This window comes from Canis lupus, chromosome 34, assembly GCF_011100685.1.
Source record: "Canis lupus familiaris isolate Mischka breed German Shepherd chromosome 34, alternate assembly UU_Cfam_GSD_1.0, whole genome shotgun sequence".
NCBI lineage: Eukaryota > Metazoa > Chordata > Mammalia > Carnivora > Canidae > Canis > Canis lupus.
The window spans coordinates 20,295,399-20,308,821 of NC_049255.1; the positions used below are offsets into that span (position 1 = coordinate 20,295,399).

A 13,423-nucleotide genomic window follows, 5' to 3' on the forward strand; every position below is an offset into this window, starting at 1 on the left:
TTGCTTTTTGCTGACATGGTTTGCCTTACACATAGGAGAAGAAGCAATATTATTTTCTTAATGTTTTATGGCAGTGGGGGACGGGGAGCTGCTCTGGCCCCCAGTCCCCACGCCCCGCCCCCCACCCCCACCCCCGCTATGATTTGCACTAGTGGATGAAAGAGGCACTACATCATGGGATGAACATTGTAAAGTGTTACAGTATCCTTTGGGTAGATTCTGAGAAGGGACTCGAATGGAAAGCATCAACACTCCATGCTTCAGCAGGCTTTGGGGAGCTCCGGGGGCAGGTCAGTGGCGGACACACGGTATTGTACCTTGGTGTTGGTGATGGCGCCGTGCTTCTGGCGCAAGTGAAGACGCAGCTGGCTTTTGTGACGGAAATGCAGGTTGCACTTCTCGCACTGAAGGAAAACCAGAGGCAAACTGTTAGCTGTCATCAACGCCAGGAAACTGTCACTGCTCAAAGACCCAGAGCAGGCAGCTCTTCCCTCCCAGGGAAGTCCTGGGACTTAACCTGAAGTCCAGGTTAAGACTGGAGCACTGGGTGTTATTCTGTATGTTGGCAAATTGAACACCAATAAAAAATAAATTTATAAAAAAAAAAAAAAAAAAAGAGTTCTGGCTCCAGCTAAGTGGTAAGTAAGCGTGGGGCAAATGTTCCTCTCCTGTTTTCTAAAGCAGTGAAGTGTTGCTCTTGCATTTCTCCACCCAAGCATATCATTTCTCTCCATGGGCCTTGGCTTTCCCTTCTGTAAAGAACTGAGTCAATACGCTCTGAAGGTCACTCTTAACTTGACAGTGGTGCATCTAAACTTCTAGCAAATATTAATTGTATTCTTTCTGTGTGTCAAGGACTATTCTGACACTTGAGTGAATTCGTTAACTGGATGCAACAACTCCACGGGGTAGGTACTATTATCAGGCTCGTTTTACACATGAGGAAATAAGGGTATCAGAGAGGAGAACTAATTTGCCCAAGAACAAAAAGCAAGTAAGAAGATATTCACTCAGGGACTAATAAACAAGTGGATGAAAATAACTACATTTTGCAGGTTCGTATTTGTGATACGGGTTAACCAGTCATTGGTTCGTTCTTATGGTCATCACTACCTATGGTGATGCCACAAACTCACCAAAGTCAGTGTCATCAAACACAGTGGTGGTTCCCACACCTGTAAGCCATGGGTCCCTTTTTGCAAATTCAACAGAAACTCAAAAGGTTAAAGAGGCTGCGGGGTTGCAGAACCTCAATGATTGAAAGGGCACAGTTTGAAAATTACTCATCTACAGCATTCTTATCCTTTTACAAAAAAAGAAAATTGTGGTCCACTGAGAGAGGGTCAGGGCTAGCCTGTGGCCCTAGAAAGGGTTGGTGTTGGAATGAGAATAAGAACCAGATATCCCACCTGCCCAGCCAGTATCTTTCCCCTCTGTAGCAGAGATGGGCAAAATGTTTTTTACCGGGAAAGAGCCAGAGAGTGAATATATCACAATGACAATTGCGTCCCTGTAGTAGGAAAGTACCCACAGACAAAATGTAAACAAATGAGCATGGCTGTATCCCAAAAAAACTTTGTCTATGGACATTGAAAATTAAATTTTATGTAATTTGCACATGTCACAAAATATTATTTCTCAATTTTTTTAGCCATTAAAAAATATTAAAACCATTCTTAGCTCATGAAATGTTCATATATTAGCCCACAAGCCATAGCTGGCTGAAACCCTTCTCCAGAACACAATGATTCCAATGGCCTATTCATGGTATCGTGTTGTGTAGCTGGCCACCTGCTTCTTCTTCAAATGGTCTTTTCTCTGTCTTTCTTTTTTTTCTTATATCACCACATTTTTCTGATTTTTCTCCCACTCCAATGGCTGCCCCTTCTCAAACACCTTTGGTCCTCTTCAGTAGACATTCTGGCCCAGCACAGAGGCATATTATAAGAAGCCAGTTAGCATGGAATAAATGAATGACTCCAAAATTGATATATCTATGGTCCAGACCACCTAATACCCCTACTTTACAGATGGACAAACTGAGACACAGCTAATGTCAAGTGGGGTTCAGTGGTCATCCCACTGTGTGCTTGAGACTGGAGCAAAGAGTTCTGCTACCTGCCACTTCCCTGCCACCAACCCCTCCCAGGCCAGCCGATGGCCACAAGAGGCTCACATACATGGTAAGGTTTCTCTCCTGTGTGGATTCGCAGGTGGCTCTTCAGAGTCTGAAGGTGCCGGAAACGGGTGCCACAGATTTCACAGGGATAGGGCTTCTCTCCAGTGTGGATGAGCACGTGGGCACGGAGGTGGGCCACCTGAGTGGAAGAGCAAAGCATGAGAGGCTCTGTTGGGGTGACGTGTGCCCCCCCCCACCTCACCCCAGGAGCCCCTGTCAGCCTACGGAGGCTGATGGGTCTATTCCCCACAGCCCTGCTCACTTGCACAAATCGGGCACCACAGGTTTCGCATTTGTAGGGCTTCTCTCCAGAGTGAATTCGAGTATGAGTTTTCAGGTTGGCTGGCCGGTTGAACTGGGCTCCACAGATATTACAGCGATAGGGTTTCTCACCTATTACCAAAAGAAAGGGAACAAAGAAAGCCATATTTGATAGAGGTCTGCACAGTTCCAGGCCCCGGGATCTCAAAGCAGACTGTCTTTCCTGGACCACCTCAGCTTTCTCTCCGCTGGAAGGCGTCCGAGAGAGGATCCCGGGGCCGGCCACCATCCCCCACCAACACACACACCAGCACAGGCTGCGGGCGGTCAGGGTCAAGAAGCAGGCTAGAGAAGAGGGAAGCACAACGTGGGGGTGGGGCGGGGAGGGAGGGAGGTTCCCAGAGGCCTTGGAACCAGCTATGACATTAGGACCACCTAACTGCAGACCTGGACAAGTCACCCCCCTCTCTGGATCTCGCCTTCTCTCTCTGGAAGTTGAGGGGTGAATTTAGATGACATAGTAAGGCTGTTCCAGCTCTTCCCGTGGATAAGACTGCTTCAGTAATCAAGCCCTTCACCAGGAAGATACGATCAGGCTGCTCTAGTTTCTCTCTTAGAAAAAACATACTTTTCCGCTTGTGGCAACTACAGCTGGATTCCATTTGCAAGAGGGCTGAGGGCTGAGTCAGAGGAGATGCTCGGGCTGGGGAAGCCAATAGAAGGGCCGAGCCTTCCTTCGTGGAAAGTTTCTGGGATAATGGACACACTTAAAATACCAAGAGAGAGTCAACTTTGGACAACAATCAGGTTATTAGAAGCTACCTAGGAAAGGAATGTGAGTTGATAAGGTGCAAGCCCTTAGAGGAAATCAAGAGGCTTTTCTTTTTTTTTCTTTTTTTTTTCTTTTCTGGCTTTATAAAAAAGATCTACTCTGCCTCTCTCAGCCTTAGTTTCTTTCACTCATGTGTTGGGCTGAACACTCCTGACCCCAGAAGAGAAGCAGGACAGAGCGTCTCAGAGAAAAGACCAAGCACACAGGGAGTGGATAAGTCGCTAAGCAAAGACAGGACAGGGTTAGGTCCACATCCGGTTCAAAGCAGGGCCTGCTCGCTGCCTCAGCCCAATGGGGACCAGGGCCCCACACTGCTTTCTCTAGGGTCCTCCCCTCCATCCCACCCCCAGTAACCCTGGCCAGCTGGGGGGCAGGGGGCAGGGCCATACCCGTATGGACGGTCTTGTGGCTGGCGAGGTTGCCCTTGTAGCGGAAGGAGGCCTGGCAGCGGTCACACTTGTAGGGTTTGTCACTGTGGGTCTGCAGCGTGTGTCTCTTGAGTGAGGCCTCCTCAGAGAAGCGGCAGTCACACTCATTGCAAAAGAAGGCCCCGTTCTCTGTTGGGGGTGGGGGGAGTGGGGTACCACAGTCAGAACAGGGAAGGGAGGTAGGGCTCCAAGGCCACTCCCCTCTGCCGCTGCCCTCAGTGCAAGATTGAACGCCCCAATCTCCACCCCACCTGACATTCCTAAGAGCCGGGGGCAAAGGTTTCTGAGCATTTAGAATCTGGGTCATGGAGGAGGAAGGAGACAGAGTTGAATACTAAGGTACAGAAGGGAAACCCAAACCAACAGGTACCCGTATGGCCTGCACCAGCTTCAGGAACACTCAACAGGGCTCTTCCTTCTCTAGAGACCTCTGAAAACTGACTTTTCTTATCAGTTCATTGTTTTATTTACATTCATTCACAGAAGCCCTCAAGCAAGACCCTTCACCTCTCTGAGCCTATCTGTGTCTCCATCTCCAAGATCAGGAGAGTCAACCCCAGTGCTGCCTACCTCACAGGAGCATACTGTGTATCACAAGGTATTGTAGGAATGTAAGATATAAAATTCAATGATACTAGGAGATCATTAAAGGAGGAAGTGATGGTGAACAGGGTCACCTCATATCTCTCTGGGTTTCGTGTCCCCCCCCCCAAACACTTCTATGAGATTGGGAGAGCCAACAAGGATAGAAGTAGAAACGGCAGCCCAACAAGAAGGGACTGGAGGCAGAGACAAGGCAAATGGCCAGGGGGACAGATGGGGACAGTCCCTGCTCTCCGAACTATATGTCCACAACTGTGTGCCAAATCTCACAGGATAAGCAACTGATTTTTCCCTTTTGTTATAACATTTGGAAAAAGACATGTCATGGTGGCTCACCCCTGATTAGGAATGACTGGGCTATCCTACTGCAGCCAGAGATTCAGGGAAAAGATAGACCTTTCTATCAAAAAAAAAAAAAAAAAACAAAAAAAAAAACAAAACAAAACAAAACAAAAAACAAAAAACAAAACTGGGGATGCCAATCACAGAGCATCCAAAACTTCAATTTAATCATTCAGTTCAACTAATCAAATTCAGATAACATTAACTGAGTACCTACTGCATGTTAGAAAGTCCTTAGGATGTATGGGAGACACAGAAATAAGTAAGGTCAGCCGCTTGTCCTTAGAGAACACATGGCCTAGCAGTACTGAACCTACACGGGTCAGTACTGGCAGCTGGGTCCCGAGGGACCGAGGAAGCTCTGGGAGTTAGAGCCGGTCCCACAGGCTATCTTTGCTGGAATGCCACTGTAAAGGCTGTTTGGTCATTTGCTATTACCCCAGATTAACTCCAATATCTCATCCCTTGCTCAGGTCAGCCTGGTTCAAGAGGCCAAGAGTGGAGTAACGGGCTGGTGATTTTAAGTGCCGATGACCTTCCAATCGGGGACTTCTCCCAGTCAGTGGCAATAGCATAAGTGAAACAGGAATGCAAACCCCACGGAGCAGAGGCAGGGGCCTTCCTTCTCCCTGGCAAGGGAAAGGAAGGAGACAGAGGGACTCACCACAGCTGGAATCCGAGTACTCAGACTGGGTCTCCCCCATCTCCTCGGGGAATGTGGGCCCAGCGGTGTGGAGGCACATCTCCGCGTGCTGTGGGGACTGCGAGCCGCAGGATGTGCACTTGGGGGGGTGTAAGTAGAGCGGTGAGTGGCTCTCGCTGCTGCTGCGGGGGGAGCCTGTCAGGGACCTGTGGGCAGGAGGAAAGAGAGCTTCAGCAGCTGGAGAGGGTAAAGCACTCTACCCAGCCTGGATGTTGTCCTGTGCTCTGGTGAGCCCAGAGGCTGCAGCTGGGCTGCCTCACTTTGCATCTGGGGCCACAGAGTTCTCCTTCAGCCCACCTCCAAATGGCATATGCCCTGAGATCACTGAAGGAGTCAAACTGGACCAAAACCCCAGCCCAGGCCAATTTCTTCCCCTCAGTACTACAGTCTCTTGGCCCACTCAGGCCAAAGCAAGTACGAGATCACTGTGCCACACCAAGACCAAAGGAGCTGCCCTTGGGATTCCCGGGATGCTCTTTTACCATAGATAAGAGTTTTTTTTGCTATGACAAAATACACAGAAGCCTAATATGCTTCCTTACTGAGGCTAATCGAGTCAATGGGTACTTACTCCACACCTCTAATATACCCAATATTCAGGCAAGAAAAGAACACATCCATCAGAAGCAGTGACCCTGTGGGAACCCCAGAACCCCAGGCCCTGACTGCCTCTGAAAGCACCTGTTGACGATGTTATTGAGCCGGCTGGCCTGTGGGATGGTGGAGTCCTCCCCACTGGCGCTGAGCTTGGTTGGGGACTGGAGGTCGAGGCTCTCAGGCTCCATGGGTGGCTGGCAGGCCGGCGGGGCAGTGTAGGCTCTAGGGGAAAGGCGGCCCAGCTCGGCCTGCTCGGGCCCCTCCGGTTTGGCATTCTGGTTGAGGCTGTTCAGCACAATGAACTTATATTTCTTCCAGTTGCAGGCTTTGGGGTCGGTGGGGCTCTTAGCTGGAGGTGACCCAGAGGTCTGGAGGATGCAGGCATTCTTGCTGCTGCAGGATTCCGTGGGCGAGTTGGGCTGGCAGTCAGACTTCTGGGGGCTCTGTGGACTAACCAGACCCTTGCGGTTCAGGGGTGCACTGGGGGGCTCGAAATGCAGGGCGATCTCATCCTCCGAGGAGGGCCTCTCTTCCTCCTTGCTGGCCTTGTCACAGGGGAAGTACGGGGCATTCCGGGCGGAGGGGACGGCAGGCTTGGGGCCCTCGGCCACACCGTAGTGCATGTCACTGTGTGTCTCCTCTGGGGCTGCCTCCTTGGGTGAGTAGATGCTGCTGTGGCACACATTGGGGGATATCTCCATGGCCGGCCGGCTGTAGTCACCAGGGATGGGCCTGGCACTATCGCAGGGGAGGGCCCGCTCCTTAGGGAAGGGGTTGGCCACAGGCATCCGGGCATCCCGCAGCTCCTCGTCGGAGAAGAGGAAGCTGCTGACTGGGAGGTGGCCGTACACGGGATAAGAGGCCGGCGGGGTGGACAGGCCGCTGTACAGGCTGGGGGCAAAGGCTCTGCTCTCGCACCCAGGGGCGTTCCTCAGCGGCAGGTTATTCTCCACCACCTCGCGACCCCGATAGGCCATGATGTCTTGGGGCATCAGCATCCGGCTATTCAGAAACTCTTCACGGGGAGGCTTGATGGCAGGAACCATCTCTGCTTCACTGCAGGAGAAAACAGAGGAGACACAGGCCTCCAAATCAGAACTGTTGAACAGAGAGGACTTTCCAAGTGACACTGGTGTACGTAGCCACACCTAGGCTGGCTCAGCTAGACATGAGGGATGTGGCTCTGAGGTAGGGAAATACAGTTTATAAGGCTTATTTTGTTTTATTTTATTTATTCATGAGAGACAGAGAGAGGCAGAGACACAGGCAGAGGGAGAAGCAGGCTCCATGCAGGGAGCCCGACATGGGACTCAATCCTGGATTCCCGGGATCATGCCCTGGGCTGAAGGCAGGTGCTCAACCACTGAGCCACCCAGGCTGCTCAGTTTATAAGGCTTTTATGCTAGAAATAGAGCAACCTAGATCAGTGTGGAAGACTAGACCCAGAGAAAGGCCGCAAGTCAGCCACACAATCTGTGCCTGCTCATATATGACATCACATGTTTAAGCCACATATGTATGTATGTGCGTGGATCTGTAATTCTTCAGATATCACAGAATGCAAAGCTTTCAGAGCCCTTATTTCATCCATGCAAAATCCTGCAAAGGAAGAAAGGCATTACTGTATCTGTTTGACACACATAGAAATTGAGACTCCGAGAAGGAAGAATTTATACAAAACAGACTCGGAGGGTCAGAGGCAAGCTGGTAGCCTCTTGAAGAAAGGACTCGCCCCGTAAGCTGACTGGAGTCTTGGGGGAGTTTCCTTTGGAGGACAGGCAAGGTCTGTCAGTCCAGGAAGGCCGGGCTCTGAAGCAGCCAGACCTGGTTTCCAATCCCAGCTGTGCCACTTAGCAGCTATGTGACCTGGAGCAAGTTACTTAACCGCTCCAAGCACAAGGCCTGACCCAGAGAAAGTACTCGTAAATGACAGCGATGGTGATCTTGCTACTGTTATCACCCACAGGAGACAACGAGCTCTAGCTGCACATATTTGAAGGGACATTATGTGGGCGAAAAATAGGCCAGCTCAACATGATCACAGTTAAGAGAGCTAGAACCAATCAGGGAAAGGTTAAGGGAGCCAGATTTCAACTTGCCATAAAGAGGAGCTTTCTAACTGTCCAAGGTAGACAGTGTGGCTCTGGGAACACTGGGTTCCTGGCTTGGAGGGGTTCAAACACAGGCTGGAAACCCTTCTGTTTGGTAAGGGAGGCAATCACCCTATGGGAGCTAAATCAAATGGTTCTAAAAAAGTCAAGCCCCGAGTTTCTGCTCCACTTAGCACAGCCCTTCACTCGATGAGCTCTCTCAGGTTCTTCCCCTTTCAACGATGGTCAAGTCTGACTGGCCCTCGAGGAAGAGATTAGACCCAGTGAACTCAACTTGATTCAACAAACGTCCTGGAATGTCATGGATGCTGAGTAAAGCAGCCCAAGGCCTGGGAAGGGAACTAAGGCGCGTACGTAAATCATTATATAAAAGTCTAAAGGGGAACTAAAACACACATGCAAATGCCTAAAAGAGAAAGAAGGTCTGAAGGACTGGCAAAAGTCTTAGGAATACAGAATAAGAGCTGAGGGAGGAAGAGTGGCAATCATAGAAACATCCACAGAGGAGTCGGCTTCCAAGCTTGGCCTGGCAGGATGGGTGGGAGGAAAGGGCATTATCAGGCGAATGGAAGAAAGCAAGAGCGGAATGCACGGGGCATATCTGGATAGCAGCGTCTGTCTGGTGTGCAAGAATTGAGGCAGAAGCGTGCAAAAACCAGCGGAAATGTAGGTGGTGGTGCACGACAGTGGATATGCATGCGTTATCAAGGATTTGGGATCCCTTCCACTTCCAGGAGCTTCTACCTCCGTGGCAGCTCACCTGGCCTTGATAAACTTCCGGCAGGTGTCCACCACATGCTCCATCTGCAGGTACATCGCCGTAGCCATCACGGCCATGATGTTGCCCTCCCGGAGATTGAGCCGAGACGTGTACATGAAGTCCAGGAGGATGCAGAACCCCTCAGGGTTGATCTCAGGATCCAGGTTGATCACACTAAGGTTACATTTCAACTGGTCTGTGAAGATGCTGTAGAACAGGCCACTGTAAAACAAACACACAGGATTTGTGATCAATTACAGTCAGTGTCAAGGCTCAGCTCCTCTCCCCTGGGCCTCGGTCCAGAATTTCCATGGCCATTAATAATAACTGCCATTTATGGAGAGCTTACTAAATGCCGGAGAGTCATTAAGCACTTTACATACATTATCCTGTGTTCCTCACAACCTTGCAAGGTAGACATTATCATTCTCCCCTTTACAAATGGGGGAACACAGATCAGAAGTTAAATGATTTTCTCAAAGTCACAGAAGCTATTTTCCTTATAGTTTTAACTGCCTGGATTACCAGAGTGAAATTTAGCACTCATTTGCAGGAACCATTTTTAGTCTATAACTTTGAGATAAGCATTTCTCTTCCTAGTCCAACACATGATCCTTATTTTTAAAATGCCATTGTCTGTTTTTGGAAACAAGTTGGGTATTGATGATAAATAAATAAAATAGTGCCTATGTCTACAGTCTACTGATTTTCTAAAAGTCTGAAGACTCTCCTAAGGTCATTATTCCTGGGAGACACAAGTCAAACCTCAAGCCTTGCCTCCAGGGGCCGTGTTGTCCGGTCGAGGAACAAGTACTCAATTACAAGTCAGGATTTGGGGCTGGCATCTCAATTCTGCTCTTTCTGAACAGGTTGCCAGCTGTGAGCCAGCTCTAACCAGCAAGTAGCTGTGCAACTTGGGGCAAGATACTTAACTTCTCTGCACCCTGGTTTCCTGAGCAATAGTGTCTCCCTGAGAGGGTGGTGCATGCCTACCACAGAGGAAGCACCCGGTTAGCATTTTCTACTCCTTTTATATCTCTGTAAACCTCTGTTCGCGCCACTCTTAAAACACAGGTGCTCGCCGTAGATGTAGATGTCAAGTAAGGTCTCCGCTAGCAGTAGAGCTCCCCTGCCTTATATCAGTTCACGGATGTGTGCCTTCATTTTATTGTCTATAAAATGGAAGTAATTATGCCTGCATAACACGGAAGGCCTCTGCCCAGATCCAGGGAGATGATGTAATATGAACCAGCTCCGAGAACTCGAAATACTTGACAAATATGAAGAATCAGCTGGCTCCCTCTCCCTTACTTACACACACATAGCCTGAAACACCCCTGGAAAGGCAGTCACGGGATCAAATACATGCAGTTACAGGCTAAAAGGACAAAAGGTTTCACATTCACTGGCTTACAATTTTGTAAAACCCTCTTTCCCTTCTCCTTTTTTCACTGGTTAACCAAAGTTATTCTGCTTGTCCCAAACACATCCTTTCTCGAGACGGTATATGATTTCTACTCCCTCCCTTCCCACAGAACAGAAACTCTTTCTCCAAAAGTGTGCTCATCCATTCGCTTCCTGGGAACCTACTCTGCCCTGCCGCCCATGTGCTGGCCGTCTGGAGACAAACGAGACGTGATTCCCAACAGAGCAAAAGGCCCAGGCGGCCTGCCTTCCGGCCTGCCCACAGCAGCGCTCCCCTTTACACAACCACCTTTCCCCTCCAGACCCCTCACCTGCAGGCCATGAGGACTGTCTTATGGGCTCTGAACTGCTCACGGCTCACCACGATGACAACATCAGTCAAGATGTCACGGCTGCGGAGGCGATTAAGGTTGAGAAGCACGTCACTGGCATGGCGGGTGAACTGGATACAGCTGTCAGCCGGGGAGGCCATTTTGTCTTCACCTGGAAAGAAAAGGGTCGGAGCCTTGTAAGTCATCCAGAACCCGGTTCCTGCTTAGCCGGGGTGTGAAACCAGGTGGCACAGCCTGCTAACCTATGGTATGCAAACCGAGGTCCCTTGTGTTTGGTCTTCGGCCCATCTCTGGGCATTACTGTTCACATCTGTAAGACGGGGAAATAATCTTTCTCTAACGAGTTGGAATAGAAGGCCCTTTCGGGGAAAGCAGAAGTGAATGAATAGCTGTAGCGTGCCTTTTCCCACATATCGAATACTCTGCCAAGCGTCGAGAGGCAGTGAGTGTGTTACAGGGAGAGAAACCACGTTTTGAAGGTTAGCACGCCAGCTTTATTTTATCTTTTGCTAGCTGTGTGACTCGGGGCAGATTGTTTACTCTTTCTGGGCTTCGGTTTCTCCAAATGGGAGGAGTAATACCTATGTGGTTGTAAAATTTAGAGATCTGTGCCTGGTCCATAGTAGGTTCTCAAAAATCGCAGCTATTCTCGGCAGGATCTCATTTCATTATCCCAGCCACCATCTGTTCTTTCCTCTTTTAGGTTTTAGAATGGTCTGAATGTACTTCGGGCACCTAGCACACTGCTGGTGCACAGTAGGTGGCTACCTTGGATCCGAACCGAGAAACGAGTGAAGGAATGAAAGATCACACAAGAGTTAAGATAGTCTAACACAGGGGTAAAGGGGTGAGGGAGAGGGAATCGGCTATCCTTTATCTCGGCTAATGAAAAGCGGCCAAGTTCACAGTAACACATGCATCGGCAAATTCAAAAGAAACAGTTTGTCCACAAAATTTTAAAGCATATAATTAGATTCACTTACCCAATGCCTTGATTCACAGTCCAAAATTTTGCTTAAAATCTGCAAGGAAGAGAAAAAAGCAAACAGAAATTGATTCCATGAATGTTAGATTGTCCACTATAGTCTTATTTTAGGACACACGTATTTAGTTTTACTTTGATAGCTGCAGTCTGCCAGCTGGAGCGGTTTTGCCACAAGCTAGCAAACATTTTTCCAGCTCTGCTCTTACGGAAACAACAGGCACCCGAGCTATGCAATAATCATGTTTTTGCCCTGAGTACTGGGAACACAACTGCATAGATTAATTACAGGTACATATATACATATAGTTCCTTTCTCAAAGTAGAAAAAAAGCATATCATCCGAAGGCCACTTGTGTTTGTAGGAAAGAAAAATATAAGAAAAGTGATTCCTTCAATATTAATGAGAATGATCCTTCGGGGGCCTAAAACTCTGAACAATCTCCAAAATCTACTAAAATATTATCTTTTAAGGCTTAGAATGATTTCTCGAGGTCTACTGGGTCAATATCCTAATCCCTATTTCTCTGGTGACGAAACTGAGGCTCACGGGTTCAAGTGGCTTGCTTAGGACAAAAAGCCAGGCAGTAATTCCTGACTGTCTGAATATTTAAGAGTAAATACAGGATCTGCAGAACAAACCCAGAGATGGCGAGTCTTTGCTTTCCTTGGGTATTTTTGTCTTTTTTCAAAGTTTCCTCTTTCCCTCCTGGGTCTAAGACCAGATACAGTGCTACAAACTTCCAAGCTTGTGCTCCCCCTGCTGGTGAAATATTTAACTGCGTGCTTTAGCTAAGAACTGGCCAGGGAGCACTCCTGAAATATGTACCCGCTCCAAATTGGTTTCTCTAAAACAAAATAATTTTAAAGCACAGGTGTAAGACTCTCATTTATGATCACATGTGGGCTGCAAAGCAAAACAATATCTGAATCCTCTTCCACCACCAACCCTTTCCTTTTTTTTTTTTTTTTAAAAGCGTAGCCCTTTAGAGCTATTTTCCGGGTAAAGGGGCCCGAGGCCAGGGAGGTCATGTTGGGCCACGTAGATGGTTAGTGGCCCGGCCCTAGGTCTTCTGGCTCAAATTCCTGTGCCTTTTCCAAATCAGCCTACGTGCTGTAGAACATGCAAGACAGCACCCTAATGTGGGTGAATCTCATTTTTAAGTTTCTTCCCCCACACAAACACTTTGCCCCCATTCCAGGCTGCTGAATCTTACCAAATGAGCACTCTAAAATGAGAGGTTTCCTTGAGTCTGTAACCAAACACTCTGACATTTCTCTGTGGTCCCAAGTGCCAGTCACTCAATCCCATCGGCTTCAAGGTTAGTGTGTGCATGTGAGTGAGTGAGGATGAGGGAAGGGAATGGGGGGAAGGGAGAGGACAGAAAGAGACTGAAAGAACCTACTTCCTCCTCTCCCATCCTAACTCAAGATGGGCAAAGAAAGACACACCAGATGGGTCCTAACCAAAGTTCAATGATTATCTTTGTTGAGAAAGAATGCTGAAGACACATGAAAGTTTCATTTATAAACTGTCTCCTCTTCCCTCATGAAAGATACCCCTGAATACTTCTGGAATACCTAAAGCTGTCCTTTAGCCAGCTTCAACCACCAGCTTGCTTGCGAATTCCCAGTCACAGACTTTCGGAACCATAGGAAGCCCAGATTTGCCATTTCACCTTGGCAAGTGGCAACGAGTCACTCCATATTGCAGATTGAAACAAACAAAACATTCCCTATTCCCAGGGGTCTACTTGTCAGCCAGGCCCTGGGGCTGGGCGATTTTCATTCTCAGTGTCTGTCCGGCTTGGTCAAAAGCAAAGGCACATACACCGAGGCCCACATCCCTATTAAGTCCACTCCTCCTT

At 48.6% G+C, this 13,423-nt stretch overlaps 1 protein-coding gene across 1 annotated transcript; it reads right to left on the bottom strand.

The window, feature by feature from the left end:
* Positions 1 to 207: 207 nt before the first annotated feature.
* On the bottom strand, positions 208 to 11,572 carry BCL6 (BCL6 transcription repressor). Its single transcript, NM_001195404.1, has 9 exons — positions 11,557 to 11,572; positions 10,553 to 10,724; positions 8,817 to 9,038; positions 6,030 to 7,001; positions 5,310 to 5,494; positions 3,662 to 3,829; positions 2,442 to 2,572; positions 2,181 to 2,318; positions 208 to 404 (listed from the first exon to the last, which is right to left on the bottom strand). Exons 2-9 carry the CDS (start codon positions 10,711 to 10,713, stop codon positions 261 to 263), a joined length of 2,121 nt encoding a protein of 706 aa, NP_001182333.1. The 5' UTR covers positions 10,714 to 10,724; positions 11,557 to 11,572; the 3' UTR covers positions 208 to 260.
* Between the last annotated feature and the right edge of the window lie 1,851 nt (positions 11,573 to 13,423).

Coding starts and splice junctions, on each gene's coding strand:
- BCL6 (NM_001195404.1), bottom strand. CDS start 10,713: ATGGCCTCCCCGGCTGACAGCTGTATCCAGTTCACCCGCCATGCCAGT. Junction 9,039..10,552: donor ACAGTCCTCATGGCCTGCAG/GTGAGGGGTCTG, acceptor TTTGTTTTACAG/TGGCCTGTTCTACAGCATCT. Junction 5,495..6,029: donor CTCAATAACATCGTCAACAG/GTGCTTTCAGAG, acceptor TCCTGCCCACAG/GTCCCTGACAGGCTCCCCCC.